Below are 19,277 nucleotides of genomic sequence, written 5' to 3'. Positions count from 1 at the left end.
ACGTCGGTAAATCAATTTTTTTTTTTACACCCGTACTATAATTGCCACATTTCTCATGTTTATGCGGTGTTTGAATGTTTAGCAAAGAGGTGCACTTCCTAAACATTCAACAACATTCAATGGTGAAACAGACCTGCCATGGGAATTTCAAAATAAAGGAGTATCTTGAAGATGACGATATATATTGATGTTTTCACTTTGCATCGATGATATTTGATCCATATCGATGTATCGTTACACCCCTATATACAGGGGATGAAATTAGCACCTGCCGCCTGCCAAAAACAGGGTAAATGTTGGCTGTGGCAGGTAAAATTTTAGGTCACCTGCCACCATGGCATATTTCTACTGTCTGGTACCACTGACTCAGTGTTTACAGTACTAAAGCGTTCTAGATAGATTTCCGAAGTGGCCGACAAAAACCTGGAGTGGCCGGTAGAAATGTTCAGTAACCAGCCACAGTGGCAGTAGCAGTTTCAGACCCTGCCTATATACCAGCAGGTAGCGGTAGTCAGTATTCGTCATTCAAAAAGGGAATCCGGAAGACCGAGGACTGCGGATATACAAGATGCATAGATACATAGATGAAACAAAGCAGCGTCTGCCGACCATTTTCACATCACTCTCACTCACCACTCAGCTTCATTCCAGATGGCCATGTTGTGAAATACCCATGTGTTGGAATGATCAGATGAAAAACGAGAAGAGGCCTCTGTGTGTGCCCTCTTGACTTTACTCGTTGGCTTGCTTTCCTCACTTCCGTTTCTCTTCTTGTGCACAAAGTCACTTAAGCTGAGCAGCCAATCAGAGTGATTTCTCTCACCGAAGGGTTCCGGTGCCGATTCAACATGCTGAATCGGTCAAAAAGCCACTGACACAGGCCGACAAGTGCCGACTAGTGCCAATGCTGCGGAACCTATGGCCACAGATGCTCAACGACGGCCACATTGGCCGACAGACAACTACTGGCAAAGAAACCCCTGACACTCATTATGTTTTCATCTGGAATTAACATCCTTACTGGATTAACAACACACAAAATCTGGATGTAAATCCATTGAAGACATACTGAAGATCTATAAAGACCAATCACAGTTGACCAAAAGTCCATTTTCCTGCACTAACACTACTGCAATGCACCACTGACTGACAGAAACCCAGCCAGAATTGTTCAGTGTCACTTCTTAAATTCTACCAGGCAGCATTATTATGAAACATCACCCTAAAACTCAAAGTGGAGCAGCAACAGTGATCAGAGCATCCCATCCCCACTGACTGGGACAGTCAGCATCACACAACAGCCAGTATGTGCAACATGAGCACACCTTGTGCAGCTCACTGCTGGAGGGATGTAAGTTTTCATCATGATCAGCTTGTGTCTGTGTGCAATTCATTGACTAGTTGATAGAGTTCATTTTGATATTCGGTTAATCGGTTAAAGCTTCAGCAGGCAAAATATTTTTTGATTTGTGATTGATAGCCGGCAGCTGGACGGAAGACTCCAGAACAGCTCTGATTGGTTGTTTTCCTCCGGTCTGTGAAATCTTGCAGATGTTATTAGGAGCACCGGAGGACAACGGAGGACCATGATTCTTTTCAGATTACCTGTCTCATGTCAGGATATAGTGACCGTTTTATAAAACATTACTTTTTTAAATCATATTTGCTCCGTTTCTACCCGCTGCTGCTTTAAGATATTTATCAAGCAAAAATGCTAAACATTCATTGGTTCCAAGTTCTAAAACGTGACCTGTTTCATGTCATTTTCACTTTCACACTTTGGGATTTTAGAAAGTTGGTTGGACAAAACAAACAATTTGAAGATGTCCTCTTGTCATCTATTTTCTGATCAATTTATTGACTAAATGAGGGGCACTACATCAGTTTAATATTGCACTTCCATACAGCTGAAGTACGTACAAAATAGAGATTAAAAAAACAATGGTCAAAATTGAAGCAGCAGAGGCCAAGATATTCCGACTTCGTCAGAAAAACTGCAACTCAATGGTGTCTTTCGTTGACCCTCCCTGTCTGGTAAATACCCACGTCTTGCAAACTCTACATCCCCAGTTTGTAACTCAGGCTTTCTGTCACAAAGTTGTAGTCTCCAATGCAGCCCTATAGCCACGATAACCAACATAACAAACTAAACACTCAGAAGGACACTCAATCACCTTATGAATTTAAATTAAGATAATTCTATTTCGAATGATAAATTCTGAAATCAAATTCTGTTCATTTAAGCCGAGTTACTGTTAAAAAGGTCAGTTGAGTTTACTAAATGGCATTAAAGAGTTTTGACAGTGGAACCTGTATTATCTTTATGTACCTGTTGAAGCAGCTGATTAGGACTTAACTTGGCAGAGCCTCAGAAGCACCGTTCTCAGATCAGACCAGCCACAATAAAAAAGTCTTATCAGTGCAGCCACTAAGGACATTGCTAGTTTCAACACCTTGCCTGGGCCGGCCGACACACACACACACACACACACACACACACACACACACACACACACACACACACACACACACACCTGATTCAACTAAGTCACCTGAATTACCTCCCTTTGTCTTTCTTATCTGTCATTGTCACCCGTTTGAGATACCAGTGAGGAACCAGTATAAACACATACCGTCACCCCAACCTGGAGCTTGCCCACACACCCACACTTCCTCCCTCTGGTTTCCTGGTTTGTCTTCCCTTTAAAGTCATGCTGACACTGCATGCAGCCCCTCCCTCCCCGCTGCAGAGAAAACTGCACTGAAACTACAGCAATGATGAGACAGCAAAAAGAGACTTGTTGGGAGAGACGTTGCTCTGCAAAAATTGACTTCAGTTTAGCACACCAAAGGTTATCTTCCTGTGTACCCTCTCTGAGCCCTCGCTCAGCCATACATGCTGAAAATCAAACACTCTTACTGTATTAATTTAGATATTTTCCAAAGTAAAAGTCCCTAGAAGTGTATGATTTACAATCACAATACTTGTAGAATCACAATATTTAAAAATCCCAATACATATCGAATCGGCACCCAAGTATCGTGATGGTATCGAATCGGGAGATGCGTGTATCGTTCGAGCCCTATACTGCTTTTATAGGGCATTGTTCAACCAAGTCCTAAATCCTTATATCTAATTTGATTTGCCACCATGACTTTTAAAACATGGTTTCTGCTGACAAAATAAATGATTCATTGTAAGTCACCAAATGATCAGTCCTGAATGTCCCCTGACGGGAAGGTGTTTCTCCGATTTTCCTCAAATCTTCAAAATAGATTTCTAGTGTTTTTAGCCATGTTAGAGGCATGGCTCTAGGGAAGGAAATGTTGGTCGTTCCATCCACCACTTTTGTCAAGATTGAAATTGCTCGACAAATATTGGATGGATTGCCATGATTGAATTTCATACAGACATTCATAGTCCCCGGAGGATGAATCCTACAGACTAGAAGAAACTCTAGTGCCACCATCAGGTTGCCATTTTGGATTTTGACAACCTTTCACCTGGATTGCTGTGAAATTCCTGACCTAATTAATCCTTTGAATTTTCATCTAGTGCCACTAGCAGGTCAGACTTTACACTTATCCAGCGAAATATCTCAACAAGTACTTCATGGGTTGTTACAAGTTGGTTATAATCAAGGTGAACACAGTGGCCGTCCACTGGCTGTAATGGCACATTTGCTTCAAGTATTTTGTCATCTCAAATCAGAGGCTCCAGATTCAGCAACATGTCTGTCCTCCTGCCTTCAGATGGCTGCAGGGATTTAAGGAACTGAAGGAGGTTTTCATACAACACAAATCAGCTGTGGACAACAGATACTGTAAGAATCACTCATATGAATTTATAGATAAATGCAGACTGATTTACTGCTGTTATTTTTTGTAATGGTATTTTAAAATTTGCATTCAACCGTGATGTCTAGCTCTGCTTTTCCTGCAATGTGTGAAACCCAAAGTGTTTCCATACTTTACTGGATGTGTAGTGTTTACCACGCTGGATTTAACATGTGAGGGTGCAGGTCGTATTCATGCAGACCCTTCAACGTTTTCTACTTTTTCGTTTCGTTTTGGTTGAAGGATACAGAACAGATATGACGTCATGTTACTCAGACTACAACAATAAAAGCGGTAACTTCCTTCTACCTCCGCATAGACTCAAATGAAACAAATATATCGATTCTGGCATTAAAAAATAGATATCAAAATCGTAAAAAAAAAATTGCGATACATAGGCGAATCGATTTTATTCCCCACCCCTAATGCAATATATATTATCTTGCATTGATCCAGGTTGTGCACACCACAATCCATCCACTTCTACTTCCTGCAGCTGGATAACTTAAAGATCAATATTCAAAAGGAGTCTTCCTCTTTGAGTCTCACTCAGACGAGCCGTCTGCATCAGCTCCTCTTACACTCAGAGGTTTTTTTTTTCTCTCTGGAGAGTTACAACTTCACTGCTAAATAAGAAAAACAAGCCCATACGTGTGTCATCTCTGAACAGGAACTGACAGTAAAATGCACCAGCTGAAGTGTTGTAAAGCATGGTGATAAATGACTTATTTCAACATAGGAATGTGAGCTCTGAAATATCAGGAAGAAAAAGAGGAGAACAGCCCTGAGGCAGCAAGCTTTAAAAACAACAAGAGCAAGCATCAGAAAGAGCCACACCCAACATCGGAGCAGATGCTTTACTCTATAACACACAAGAAAGGGACCTTACACAGAGACTGAGATTTTTTCTCTACATCCAGCCAGCACCCATAGTTATTTTTGCTCACTGGACATCATTATCTGAAAGTCCCTCCTCGACTTTTTTTTGCTATCTTTCTCTTTTTGTGATGAACAAAGAATGGGCTCCATGCAGACAGACATACTACTAATCAATCACTGTGCTGTGCAGTGAATATACAGCAGACACACAATCAGACAAGAGGGAAAACATGTTATTCAGCAACATGTACTAGGTGCATTTTTTTTTTATTCAAAGTAAGTGACAAACTTGTATGAATGCCAACTATTTGGAGAACAAGGCCTAAAGTTTAAAGTAGGCTTCTGCATCCTCCCATAGTAATTCGGGAAACAATTCTGCACTGCCATACAAAAAGGTTGACCTTAAATATTTCACCTTGTAAAAAAAACACGCACCGGGTATTGTAGAAGAGATTATGCAATGCATACACTGGTAAGTGCTTTGACAGTGTAGTTATTGTAGGCTACAGGGCTCAAGGCCAATGGGTGACAGAGCACAGAGTCTTAAAAGATTAGTGTCCTGCCAAGTCAAGCTGCGTGGCATATATACAGTAGGCTGTTTAACCCGTCCAGAGACAACACAAAATGACTAGTCAGCAGCAAGGGAGATACTTGTTAACGTTTGGTTAACAACTATAGGGCGGATTATTTAAAATAAAAAAATCTGCTCTTTACCTGTGCACATGCTCTTGAAGTCCTCATAGTCAGTTCCTTGTCCGCCAGGCTTGATCGTAGTATCCTCATATTTAAACACAGCCCTGGAAGATGCAAAAATACATTATCACTTACTGTATTACCCAGTCTCATAATCTGTTGATTCACCATAATAGCATTGGGTGCACATCAGGCCCATTTTGCAGCCTGAAGCAATGCAAAAAATGCCTAAAACACCCATGCAAGGTGGTGAGCTGTGTGTGTGTGTGTCAGCCATGTGCAAGTGTCACTACTAGCTATAACGTTATCCTCTCTGAATACAGGACAAAGGAAATTACTTCTACCCCGCTGGGCCTGATAACTGTGCAGTGTGTGACCGCTAAATAGCCAGAATACAGATCAGCTAGATGGGATCCGCTATAGGACAGGACACTGGATGCTGCATGGAGGCTATTTTAGCCCAATATTGTTATAAGCCTAAGCATTGGGATCAGGATGTCTCCAACCAAACCCCTCAATGTGCCATTATAGCGCGTATTCAGAGTGAGCAGGTTGAACTACATTAAAATATCACGCAATTTAACCTCGCCTTGGTTAAATGCAAACCATCATGCGGCATATAATACATTTTATTACATTTTCTATGTCTTTATTAATCTATCATCCATTCGGCGTGCATCCAGTGAGCCAAACTGAGCTTATTTAAATAAAATGTAAAGTTTTATGAGAGGTCCGCCTCTTATTTTAGCAGCCTTCGCCACCGTGAAGACACAGTGGGCGGTAACGGGCTGTGAATTAAATTATTTTAACTGAGATGAGAAAAAAACAGGATTTATTGATGTATTATATAGTTGCCGAATTAAAACACGACTAGTAAATCTTCATTATTCATTATGATGTACACGGTTATATGTAGGAAACATGTACTAACATAGGATATAGACATAATAGTCCCATTCTCTAAGGTAGTATGGATAAGTATCCGCATACTCACCAGTTAACGTCTTTGCTATCTTCTCTGACATCGTTGTAAGCCTCCCTGCAAGCCTCTTTATCGATCTGGGTTGCCATTTTTCGTATATAACGTGAGACAGGAATGAAACAGTGGTAGTCAACGTTGCGTCCAGATGGAGAGAGAGAGAGAGCTACACAGTGATACAGCAGCTAACTTATACAGCTGATGATATACATCTATCCACTGAGATATCGTTATACAATCACTACTAAATCACGACCACTGCACTGCAACGATGAGCCGGTCTTCATGTAACGGAACAGGACGTGTCTCTTCTTCCGCAGGCAGCTCGCTTCTTTATTTCCTGTATTAAGAGACTTTATGGGCGTTGGTGATGCTCGTCGATCAGGTTGCCAGCAGAGCAGAGAAGAGAAGAGAAGAAGAAGTCCCTCCAGACGTCGGCTTCACCTTCTGCCTGTGAATGGTCACTGGTAGGATGCGGGCCAGTCGTCAAGAAAACCACGACATACAACAGTGCGTTTCCGGTACGGGCTTTCAAAACAAAGTAGACAAAACACTGCTGTGATATATTTATTCCAGACATATACAGTATATATCTTTTTTTTTTCTTCTTTTTTTTTATCAGAATCAGAATCAGAATCAGAATGGTGTTTATAACCAGGTGTAAGAGGTATACACTATGAATTTGCTTTGGTTTTGTTGGTGCAAGTAAGCAGTATAATAACAAAATAATAGATAAAAACGTTAGAATAAAATAAGAATACATTTTTTTTTAAATTCTACCAGTATACAATATGAGCTATAAACAAAAATAAACATGATATAAACACCGGGCCCGGTGAAAAAAATAGCGTAAAGCCTTAGAATCGTCACCTCTCACCAACCTGGTTAGGACACCAGTAGGCCTAATTTTCAATTTATTTAAAAAAAAAGAGTTTTCTCTGTAATTTGACAGCCTAGTATCTTTATGAGACATTTAGTATTTCTAATTTCCCCACATTTGCTATATTTGAGTCTAAAGTAATCCTTAATAAACAATAACTGCCACCAACAACAGAAGAGTTAAATTGTAAAATGCATTTCATGTCTGTTGACGTCCTGTGAAGTACTGTATTGTATAAGTATTGTTGGAAGTACAACTGATTTGCTTTTGTACGCCATAAAATGCAGAATAGGGGATTAGTCTATTTCACACTGTTTTATTCTGAAACAAAACAATCCACTTCCGGTTTTAAATGGGCTAAATCTGTGTAATTGTCCAGTGCAGCGGTATTAAAATCCACCAATTGTGTTTCAATTGTTTTATTTCAGTTATAAGATTTGTCCCTGAGGGACAATTATTTTTAAATACAAGCACCCACATATATACTAGGTTATACAGTACAAAACTGTAGGACATTAAATAGGCCTGTCGCAAAATCCTGTTCATTGCAACATCCTTAACAATGCAGGTAGGCCTACAGCACAAGACTAGTGGCTACTATACACTTACATACAATACAAACTTTATACATCTACACGATACAGCAGCCTATATCTGTCAGCAGGGCAGGGCGGTGGTTGCACGTGTCAGTAAACTGCATGAAGTTCAGTGATGATGTAGGCTGTGGGTCAGTACAGCAGGCAAACAGCACAGAGGTCAGAGGTCATTTCCCCCCTTCTGGGAGTACTGAGTCCATCAGCACCACCGGCTCTCTGATGACTGACAGTGATGAGGCCCGATGGAGAGGAACGACCACCATCTACCAGGTCTGAGCCCTATCACTCTGGGTATAGTCTGTTACAGCATCCCTCCGCCACCTGCTGGTCCACCAACCCATTACACCCAACTGTTCATAGCAAAGTAGTGCCCATGACTCAGGTGTTAATGGTACAAACTGGTTATACGGTTATATAAAAAAAGAACTATCAACAGTGAGCATTAAAGCTTCAGTAGGCAGTATATTTTGGCATCATTGGGCACAAATTCCATAATCACCTTTCAGCATATTGTGATTCAAGTGTTCTGAGAGATAACTAGACTTCTGCACCTCCTTATGGCTCTGTTTTCAGGCTTTAGAAAAACAGTACACTACAAGATGTTTCTGAAAACATTTGAGGAGAGAAATAGGCATTACAGTAACATAATATTGATTCATATTTGATCAGCGCTGCCTAGTTTGACCGTTTGGTCGGAGTTCACGAGTGATCGACAGCCGGCTCTCATAGACGGCAGCTGGATAAAAATAGAGAATTACCAGCATCCTTACATTATTAGCATCAATGACCCTGAATAGGATAAGCGGTTACAGATAATACATTGATGGATGGATATTATTGATGTAAAATGTAGCCTACAGTCTGATTGTACAAATAGGCCTACTGTCAAGTCAGAAACTCCAGATAGGTTAACCTATTTTATATTGTACTACTATATATTCTGTAGGTTTCATAATAGACCTATATGTCATTAAAGACATTTATTTTTTTGCGTCAGCAGGCAACAAAGTGAGCTGCTGGTATTTTCATCTCCTCCCCCCAACAGCAGGGTCATAAAGTCTGGAAAACCTTTTTTTAAGACTTTCATAATATTGATCTGCAGTGGTTTTATAATTTGGACATATACAGAGAAAATATATCTCCATTTCAATGTTTAAGTGATATGGTCCTTTTCTGTATATGTGACCTCTTTTGATCTCTAGTTTATGGTCACTCACTCTGGATTTAGTTCAGATTTGGCTCCCATTCAGATCCTATATTTTTTTATGTTCTATCAGTTGAATTTTTCTGTTGAGGGATGTTAGGCAGCTCGGTTTGCTGTTCCAGTTGTTCCACGTACACAGCTCTGATTATAGAGCCACAATTTAACCACTCCTATTTTTTGTTTTGGCATGTAGGGGAATATACCAAATGTCTGCTCTACATAGCCTACATTATTATGAGGTAATTTTGGGGACAATATAGTTTTACAGAATTTATAGGATAGTTAGAAATCATTTTTGTGGGTGGGTTGTATTCCAATTTTTGAATTGTGAGACTGAGCCCTATACTTCATCTCTTCCATCATGACATGAGTATTCTGTAAATTACTACACACAGTTATTGCACATGGTTTGTCTATGGTTCAGGATATTGCAAAGCAAGAAGTATGGAAAACTACGGTCTTTTGTCCTCTTAAATATGTTTTATTAGTGAAGTGTGTAGTTATTATCTCTTTGCAATCACAAACTCCATCCTTCTTGAAAGAAATGCACCCCTACATCGTCATATGACCTAGTTACATTTCTTTTAAATGTTCGGTGACATTGCAAGTCTTGAATGTCCTCACATATAACTGGTTGTGATTGGTCCATTAGGTGCATATTTCCTGGATGTTTTCAAGGCCTATTGAAAAAGATTTGGGCACACTTCGTCCGTGCATCATATCTTTGGAGGTATAACACATGCGCAGTAGAATCTGGTCTAAACTCGCCTAAATTGAGCCAATCGCAACGCACGACCGCAGCTTCAGTTACACTGCGCATGCGTCATACCTCAGACCCCAGGACCTGTGTCCTATCCTCCTTCAATAGGCCTTGGATGTGTTTTTAAAGCCAGTTCCGTTGAACTGATGGCTCGTGGGTGATTAATCTGCATTTCCCAAGAGTCATAACATCTGGTTGAAAGGTTTTGGCTTCAAAATAAAAAGGGAAAATAATGGGATGATAACATCTTTAAGTGAAAAACCTATAAACAATCACATTTTGAGAGCCATTGGTTACTGTCAGTAGTAGGCTATCCGTTTTCCCCCCCTTTTAAAAAATCCCTGTGACATGTTGTAACTGCAGCAAAACTTGCAACAACTCTAGAAACCCTATAGGCCTACAGGAAGCTATCACACAGTCAGGTGTTGGGGGTTATTATTATTTGTACTCATTATCACTCAATTGTGTGTGTGTGTGTGTGTGTGTGTGTGTGTGTGTGTGTGTGTGTGTGTTGCGTGGAAGTGTATGGTTAGTGTTTGTGAGGAGGATATTGTTTAAATATCTATAAAGAGTTCTGGGCAATCGTAACTAAACAACATTGTGAGTGGGAAAAAATAAAAAACATAACAGATACGTGGACAACATGGGGAAAAGCAATTACAAAACAGCAATTAAATGACCCTTTAAGCGACTTTTGAAACATTTGACAGATGAACAGTTTTTTGATGAGGCTTTATTGGCATGAAAGTTTCAAAAACAATGTTGCATCAATTTAGCATCAAAATACAATTAGTCCAAATATTTGGACAATACACAAAAACAGTTATATGAATATTAACACAGCATTAAGATTATTTTAGTCACTCTGTTGAATGTTTGAATGCTGTGTTTCTTTTTTGGTAATTAGACAATGGAGTTTATTTTGAAAACCTACACCGGAAGTCCATTTGTTTATTCAGACTAGCTGACGGTGTGCTACATTGTTCAGCTCTCTCCGTGGTGTAAGAAGCGATGTATTCAGGAATATGTCTCTGTGCAAAGTGACATTGTTACAAGAGACTGTCTCGGGAAGCGGTTCAGTTTGTGTCGTCGTTGAAAAGCGTCGCATGTTGATCGTTTCCTCCTTCTTATGCTAACCTGCGCTAACAAGAGATGCTGCTGATGCTGCTGACTTCATCACAGTGTACTCAGATGTCTTCTGCTCAACGATCAGTCCAAGTGTAAGTACTAGTCAGTTCACAACAATGGGAGCTTGTAACTGTCTGTTTGACTGTAAGTGACTCTAGCTAACAGCATGAGGACCAAATCACAAGCCTAGATAGATGGACGCAGTATATTTTTGGCATCATTGGGCAAAAATTCCATAATAACCTTTCAGCATATTGTGATTCAAGTGTTCTGAGAGATAACTAGACTTCTGCACCTCCTCATGGCTCTGTTTTCAGGCTTTAGAAAAATCTAGCCCGTGATGGGAGACTTTGACCAATCACAGGTCATTGCAGAGAGAGAGAGCGTTCCTATTGGCTGGTGGGCGGTGCTTGGTATTTCCTCACCAGATCTCAACATGGCTGCCGGGTCACAAACTTTCTCATTTGACAGCTAAACAGTACACTACAAGATGATTCTGAAAACATTTGAGGAGAGAAATAGGCATTACAGTAACAGAATATTGATTCGTTTTTGATCAGCGCCGCCTAGTTAGACCGTTTGATCGGAGTTCGCGAGTGATTGACTCGTGGCTCTCGTAGACGGCAGCTGGACGGCAGACTCCAGATCAGCTCTGACTAGTTGTTTTCCTCCGGTCTGTGAAATCTTGCAGATGCCGTTAGGAGCACCGGAGGACACCGGAGGACACCGGAGGACACAGGGGAACATGATTTTTTTCATATTACCTGTCTCATGCACTACTGTCAGGATATAGTGACCCTAACCCGTTTTATAAAAATAACTTTTTTTAATCTTATATGCTCCATTTCTACCAACTGCTGCTTTAAGTTAGGAGACATAGCTTCCCCGGTTCTCACTCCTGTGAAGGTACGTGTCCACAGGATCCGTCCTTTCCACGCTTCCGTTTCATTGTCTATGTAAGCAGCCGTGCAATGCATTCTGGTAGCGTGGCGGCGCGATTTGAGAGACGGACCGTCACGACAGCCGTTCCTCATTTGCATAAAGTTGAGGTCTAGTCTACTTTATGCAAATCAGGGGCGTCCGATGCGACTCGCCGCTTCTCGAAACTCCCGAGAATATTTTAAAATAAACGTTGTTGACCCAAAATAAAGACAGATTCAGCAACTGCATGGCTTATTTCTCGCCTCAAATGTTTTCAGAAACACATTTCGGTGAACTATTTTCGTGAAATAAGAGAAGAAAGTTTCCAAACGAGCGGCCATGTTGTTTCCGGTTTGAAAGCGGGGAGCAGCAGCCCACGGAGGGAAAGCCTTCGTCCAATCAGGTGCCGAGTGCCTTGAGTCTAGTGACAGCCCACCAAGCGTCCAATGTTGGGAAGCGGTGCGTACCCTCGCGATAAAAAACGCCCGATGGACACGTACCATGAGGAAATGATTTAGTACTAGGGATGGAGCACAATTAGTTAGGGGAGTAATACTGTGTGTGTGTGTGTGTGTCCTTTAGATGATGCCTGCCTGAGGGAATATAATGGATAACAGCAAACCAAGTCGTGTGTGTCGGCCCCAGCGGATCAGTGAATCGTCCAAGGTCAGTGTGTGTGTCTGTGTCAGTAAGAGGTGTGATCACAGACTTTAGCCATAGAGTCAGACTCTCGAAAAGTGGCTGATGGTGTGCCACTGTGGTTCAGCGGCATAAGTCGGTCCCTGGAGTGGTACGCCGCTCCTGTTCCACCGGCATATACCGTTTCCAAACGGCAGGTGCCGCTTGAAAGTGGTCGGCCACTGTCAGACAGTCGTACCAGCACCGGCTCCTGATATGTTTTCTGTCTTTATTAACAACATAGTGCTGTAAATATTAATATATATAAAGTAATTTGATACTCACCGATGTACCCCGAGGCTAGAGCTAGCCACCTAGCCACTGTAGCCAGTCTGACTAATCAATAACAGAAATTTAGAGCCAACTAACCAAATAATACTTGTATTATTATTATCATGTTTAATAATAAAACGCAGTCACACATTAATAAAACTCCACATCACGTAACATTAATTAGGCATACGTATGGCATATTAATTGTTATTCAGCATACATTCTTTGAAACATTGTGATTGTGGCATAAGCCGTTTGTACCGGCATAGATATGAAAGACGTCGGGGTATTTTCTCACAATAATCTATTTTTGGATTGTCTGAAATGACAATGTGTGTTTTTACGTGTCCACCTGATAGTTTTACTGTAAATTTCAATATTGGCTGGAGTCTGCAGAGGCAGCTATACAGCCTGTCTGCCAGGAAGGGGGGAATCTACATTTATTAATTCACAGCATTTAACTCCCTGCAGCGGCATATGCCGTTTTGTACCGACATAAATATGATTGGCATAAACGGGGTATATCCTCTATCTTAGTCTTAAAAGATAGATTATAGTAAGAAAATACCCCGACGTCTATCATATCTATGCCGGTAGAAACGGCTTATTCCACGATGATAAACGGTTAACGTTTCAAAGTATTTATGCAGAATAATCAATAATATGCCATACTTTAATGTCCTGCAGTGTGGAGTTTTATATAATGTCCGATCGCGTTCAATTATTAAATATGCCAAAAATAATACAAGTATTATTTGGTTAGATGGCTCTAAATTTCTGTTATCGATTAGTCAGACTGGTTATGGTGTGGCTATGTAGTATGTTATGTGAGGGATCAGGGGTAAGGGGAAAGACTGACTGACTCGTTTCAACGGAATTAGGCTGAACTGAACCTTCAAATCTAAGCAGACACATACATGATTTTGTGCAGAAAAAGCAGACCCCGAGACCTTCAACAAACGTGTTGTGTTGGCAGGTGTTCCGCTGGGTGGATCAAGCTGTGGAGGTGTTACAGGGCCTCAACGAGCAGCGGCAGCACAGCCAGTTCTGTGATGTGGTGCTGGTGGCTGACAACCAGCGGGTCCCTGCTCACAGAGCCCTGCTGGCCGTCTCCAGCCCATACTTCCACGCGATGTTCACCTTGGGCATGAGGGAGGAACGCCAGGAGGAGGTACATACTGCAGGATGATGCAGAGAAATGTTTCTACACTGGGAAAATCAGGGAATTGTAAATCATTGGAACAATGGGAGCCCTTGTTTCTTTGTCTCCCTTCCTCATTCTGTGTTTCTTTATTAATTAAGGCATTCCTCTCGCTTTCTCTGCCTCAATTTACATGTAGATTATTAATAGTAAAGTCACCAGGAAAACTCATGCTTTGATAAATGTGTCATATCATATGTCCGACTCCTGATTAACCTCCATTGTCCTCTTCCTGTTTGCAGGTGGAGCTGGTTGGGATGTCCTACATCGGTCTGAACGCTGTAGTGGACTTCCTGTACAGCGGGGAGCTGCCGTTAGATGGAGGAAACATTGACTATGTGCTGGAAGCTGCCCACCTTCTGCAGGTAAGAAACTGAGATCATTCTGTTCAACACATTATGTTAAATGTATTAGAGTGATCATATCGTATTACACTGTATGTGAAAGACAGAAGGACAGCTATAGGCCAAAACTCAGTGGTGAGAATGCATCGCCTTCCAACAAAGTTGAACCAGTTACCTTAGATGTTTCGCAGTGTTGTAATACCTTATTTATGCACATGTGCAAATCCTTTGTTGGTTAGGGTTTAAAATAGTGACATGAATATCAACTGTAAGATATTTATTTTACTGTGTATTATAAAGAATGTCATAAATTTGTGCAAATTAAGAGGAGGTTTATAGCTGTTTAGAGTAAGCACTGATTCATTGTTTATATAGTGGTTATAAATGCTTAATGATAGAGGTTACTATGGCAAGCCGTTTTAACATTTAATAGCTAAGCTTGACTATACGGAATCAACATTACAGATATCCACAATTACATTGTGACTAGTCAGAATACTTATTCCAGATATCTATACGGTTATTGTGACTAGTCAAAACGACAGTTAGAGATATCTGTAGCTCAGTTCTGACTATCCTAAATAACAGTTAGAGATATGTCAAACCTCATTATGACTAGTCAGAGTTGTTGTCATGACGTTGCTCATCAAGGCTTCCCATTGGATATCGGCCCAACAAAGCATCTGAACAGTGTCAGCAGAAGCTTTTGCTAACTTGGATAGTTCGGTAAAGTGTGAAAGATATTTACAGATTCAAACTTCCCGGATCAATAACTCATAAGAGAAACATAGTTAAAACACCAACGAGGGCTCTTACTAACCGTAGTGAGGTAGACAACCAGCTACAAGCTCATTTTAATCACAACGAGCCTTTAGTCCTCCGAGCTGAATGTACCAGTCAAAATGTAATCAGGGATATTTTGAATTAGAGTCTGACGAGGCAAAATGACGTTGCAGATATCTCTAATGAATATCCTGTCTAGCTATTAAATGTTAAAACGGCTTGCCATACGGTTGCAATATACTATTAAATTGTTAATAAATAAAAAAAAATTGAAAAGACCAGTCAAATGCAAAAAGCTGGTGTTGTTCAGGTGTGGCGAGTGGTGGATTTCTGCTGCCAGTACCTGGAGAGGGAGGTGAGTGAGGACAACTACCTGTACCTGCAGGAGCTGGCTCTGCTCTACAGTCTGGAGCGACTCGACACCTTCATTGACCAATTCATCCTCACACGCTTCGCTACGCTCTCCTTCACCCTCGATTTCCTTCACAACACTCCTTTACACAAGCTCACATCCTACCTCTCCAGTGGCCAGGTAAATACTCTTCGTTGTTTATATGTTGACATTGAAAGTTAAGTCCTGACCTTGGAAACAATCACACATCACGACACAACATGGGATCCGCATCATGTTTGGGGGAATAAGGCTTAGACGTGGGGTAAGATTATAAGAAGCCACCATCATTAATACCCGAGCTCCTCTCTCCATCATCAGGTTCAGCATGACAGTGAGCAGGCACTTCTCCAGGCCGCCCTGCAGTGGCTCAGCGAGACTCCTGAGCGGACCGCCCACGCCAGACAGCTCCTCTCCCACATCCGCTTCCCTCTGATGCCAGCGGGGGACCTAGTGGACCAAGTGCTGCCGGCGGTGCGGGCCCTGCTTACGGAGGAGGCCGGCTGCGAGGCCCTGGTGGAGGAAGCTCTGGGGTACCACGCCAGGCCCAGTGCCCAGCCGCTCCTGCAAACAAGACGCACCACGCTGAGGGGAGGTTCAGAGCGGCTGCTGCTGATTGGAGGAGAGGTACATGTGGGTGAAGGTGACAGATCAATTTGATGATGATGATTCAATTTTGAGAGATATCAAAATCAGATGGAGCCATGTAAGGCCCAGACACACCAACCTGACATCAAAGAACTAGCAGCGACGAAGGCCGACCGTTGAGTTGGCTCACGTTGCTTTTGTCTTGGCCAAAAAGTTGCACTCGAACACACCGCAAAGACTACAGCCAACGGCCAACTGCCACGTACGTAATAACTCTCCGTACCAACAGGTCACGATAGTCTTTATTCGTCATTCAAAAACGGGAAACTGGAAGACCGAGGACGGCGGATATTCAAGCTGTTGTTATGATACGTACATGAAACAAAGTAGGGATGTGCATTCCAAGCAAAAATACTATTCGATAATCACTGGGAACTAGTTCATTATTTTTTGAAAATCGCCGCATATTCCCCAAAACCCCCCAACACCGTCCACCCACCTTCTGCAGCAGCTGCTCCGTAGGGAGAGAGAGACACGGTGGTGGGAAAACAGCGTGTAGGGTCGGCACATTTTCCCATCTAACGCTGTGGATTAAGAGTTTATTTCAACCATATTGTTGGAACAGTGGAAGAGGCCGGTGGAAAGATAAACCAAGACGGTTTCGTAGAGTTTTATTTTGTTTCTGTCGGGTTTGAATGACGATATGTTCCGCTGCTCGAACAGCTGATCTACCTGAAACTACGAGGGGTGCTTTAAAAAATTTAAAGCCTGAAAACAGAGCCATGAGGAGGAGCAGAAGTCTAGTTTTCTCTCAGAACACTTGAATTACAATATGCTGAAAGGTTATTATGGAATTTTAAGCTCTAAGTTTTGACCTGGTAATATTTCGTAACCATAGAAAAACAGCGACTGGCAGGCTTTGCACAGCCACACATCTTTGCATTTTAAAAACTATGCCTGACATTGGTTCCTGTAACAATCTCCCTTTACTACTCAAGGTGTCAGAGCGTGGAGAGGAGCTGAGCGCCAATGTTTGCCGGCTGGACGGTGAAACGGGAAGCTGGGCGGTGGAAACTGAGCTGCCGGCCCAGCGGAGCCACCACTGCCTGGCAGTGCTGGGGGGCTTCATCTTCGCTGCCGGCGGCAGCTCGTCCAGGGACAACGGTGGAGACGCCGCCTGTAACCTGCTGTACAGATACGACCCCCGCCACAACCAGTGGACCAGGGTACTGTACCAAAGAGCCAGTTCCATTCTCCTTGTCAAATACTTTTCAGTTTACAAATGAAGTGTGCAGAACATGCCGATTTGGATATTCATCTCAACTCAAGCACAAAAAAAGTGTCAAGAGCATTCAGCGAATTAGTAATCTGAGAAGATCCCCCACCCCCCAGCTGCCATTATTTATTCTTTTATTTCTCGCTTCCTGTGTGCTTGTCTTTTAGCAGCTAAGTAGCCCAGACACAGTGACAGTGTGATGCTTTTCCAGGGTGCTCCAATGAACGAGCGGCGAGTGGATTTTTACCTGGGGACGGTGGGAGATTGCCTGATCGCCGTGGGTGGGAGGAATGACACCGGAGCGCTGTCCTCTGTGGAGGTTTACTGTCCTGCTGAGGACTGCTGGTCCTACGTTGCAGGACTGCCCAGGTAGGAACACATTACTACTGGGTCTTCATGAAATTTGTCATTTATGGTCCCCTGAGGATATATCCTCATGTATGGCTTTGGTGGCTGGTTGACTTTTCAAATAGCACTACCAAAAGATCAAAACACTGTGTGTGTGATATTCATCTTTTTGTGGAAAACATGTTAATGAATACTGTCTTTTCTAGGTTTACTTATGGCCATGCTGGGACGGTCCACCGTGGTGTAGTCTACATCTCAGGTGGTCACAACTATCAGATCGGCCCATACCGCCGGGATGTCCTGAGTTATGATCCATCACGGGACAGTGAAGTGTGGGTGGAACGCCAGGCCATGTCTCAGGCCCGCGGCTGGCATTGCATGGCCTCCCTCAACCACCTCATCTACGCCATCGGGGGCAGCGACGACCACGAAGACACCACAGAGCGCTTCGACATCCTGCAGGTGGAATCTTACGACCCGCGCAGCGGCCAATGGACCCGGGTGGCAAAGCTGCTGCTGCCAGCCAGCGAGGCTGGGCTCGCAGTCTGGGCAGGGAGGATCTACGTGCTCGGCGGCTACAGCTGGGAGAGCATGGCGTTCTCCAGAGCCACTCAGGTGTACGACCCTGACAAGGACTCGTGGTCCAGAGGACCCGACCTGCCGAAATGCATCGCAGGGGCCTCGGCGTGTGTGTGCACTGTGAAGCCCTCAGCATCATCACCCTCTCCGGAGAAGAAGAAGATGGGACAAGGGATAAAAGGAAGATTACACCTGTCGTAACAACAGTGATGAAGGACTTTCTCTAAGGCCTGACTTTTGGCTGAGATAGAGCCTGATGCATATTTCTGATACAAAATCTTTAATAGAAGATACATATTTTGCTATGTCCCTTACGCGGGTATCAGAAACATTTTCTCACAAGCTCGAGGGCACTGCAGCATCACAAAGAGAGAGATAATGGTAACTGACACTGATTTGTGAGGGGATTGGGGAAAAAAGAATTCACTCTGCTTTCATTTGTGGAACATCTCCTACAAGACCTGTAGTTGAGTAACATACTGTATGCCGGAGATTTAACACTGAACAGACACACTACCTGACCACGCAGGATCACATTACCCAAAAAAAATCTGTTAAGTCCCTCATAATTCCTCATTCAGATCCAAAGTCAGTCTGCTTTGCAGGACTAAGAGTGGTGCAATTGACATCGTCTAAAAGAGACATTGTAACCGCTGCCTCTGGAGTACAGATGGATTTAAATGATTGTTTATGTGTTATTTTATAAATTTATGGACAGATTTAAAGTGATCCGCAGACTGAAAAGCCTCGCCTGTACTCTGTTAGACACCAAAGTAGGGATGCACCGGTACCGGATCGCGTATCGGTGACAATTGGGCCGATCTATTCAATTAAATTTTATGTTTATATACTATATATATCATATACTGACATTTTAATTCCTGTTTAAAGTTTGACCAATTTGTTGTTGCATTAAAAAGGTTTACACCTGAGTTTTAA

At 42.4% G+C, this 19,277-nt stretch overlaps 2 protein-coding genes across 4 annotated transcripts in view; one reads left to right on the top strand and one right to left on the bottom strand.

The window, feature by feature from the left end:
* Positions 1 to 6,840, bottom strand: part of cotl1 (coactosin-like F-actin binding protein 1) — a 17,392-nt gene extending 10,552 nt beyond the window's left edge. The window contains exons 1-2 of the mRNA XM_074631717.1: positions 6,404 to 6,840; positions 5,431 to 5,513 (exon numbers count right to left, since the gene is read on the bottom strand). Coding sequence (XP_074487818.1) covers positions 5,431 to 5,513; positions 6,404 to 6,480 — 160 coding nt within the window. The 5' untranslated portion in view covers positions 6,481 to 6,840. The remainder of the gene's footprint in view (positions 1 to 5,430; positions 5,514 to 6,403) is intronic.
* On the top strand, positions 6,762 to 19,277 carry klhl36 (kelch-like family member 36). Of its 3 annotated transcripts, none has more exons than XM_074631712.1 (9): positions 6,762 to 6,909; positions 12,460 to 12,543; positions 13,805 to 13,999; positions 14,272 to 14,394; positions 15,467 to 15,688; positions 15,869 to 16,180; positions 17,134 to 17,361; positions 17,623 to 17,780; positions 17,966 to 19,277. In XM_074631712.1, the coding sequence occupies exons 2-9, from the start codon at positions 12,484 to 12,486 to the stop codon at positions 18,537 to 18,539; spliced, it is 1,872 nt and encodes a 623-aa protein (XP_074487813.1). In that variant the 5' UTR covers positions 6,762 to 6,909; positions 12,460 to 12,483; the 3' UTR covers positions 18,540 to 19,277. The 3 variants fall into 3 exon arrangements, with proteins under 3 accessions (XP_074487813.1, XP_074487814.1, XP_074487812.1); XM_074631713.1 differs by lacking the exon at positions 6,762 to 6,909 and adding an exon at positions 10,765 to 11,048 and having other exon boundaries at positions 15,869 to 16,174; XM_074631711.1 differs by lacking the exon at positions 6,762 to 6,909 and adding an exon at positions 10,765 to 11,048.

Source organism: Sebastes fasciatus, chromosome 4, assembly GCF_043250625.1.
Source record: "Sebastes fasciatus isolate fSebFas1 chromosome 4, fSebFas1.pri, whole genome shotgun sequence".
Classification (NCBI taxonomy): Eukaryota; Metazoa; Chordata; class Actinopteri; order Perciformes; family Sebastidae; genus Sebastes; species Sebastes fasciatus.
This window is presented reverse-complemented; position numbering and strand designations above follow the sequence as displayed.

What these genes read in the sequence shown, in the direction of transcription:
- klhl36 (XM_074631712.1), top strand. Translation starts at nt 12,484, where the DNA reads ATGGATAACAGCAAACCAAGTCGTGTGTGTCGGCCCCAGCGGATCAGT. An exon ending in GGGAGGAACGCCAGGAGGAG is followed by an intron (nt 14,000 to 14,271) that starts GTACATACTGCA and finishes TCCTGTTTGCAG; the next exon opens with GTGGAGCTGGTTGGGATGTC. An exon ending in TGATTGGAGGAGAGGTACAT is followed by an intron (nt 16,181 to 17,133) that starts GTGGGTGAAGGT and finishes TTACTACTCAAG; the next exon opens with GTGTCAGAGCGTGGAGAGGA.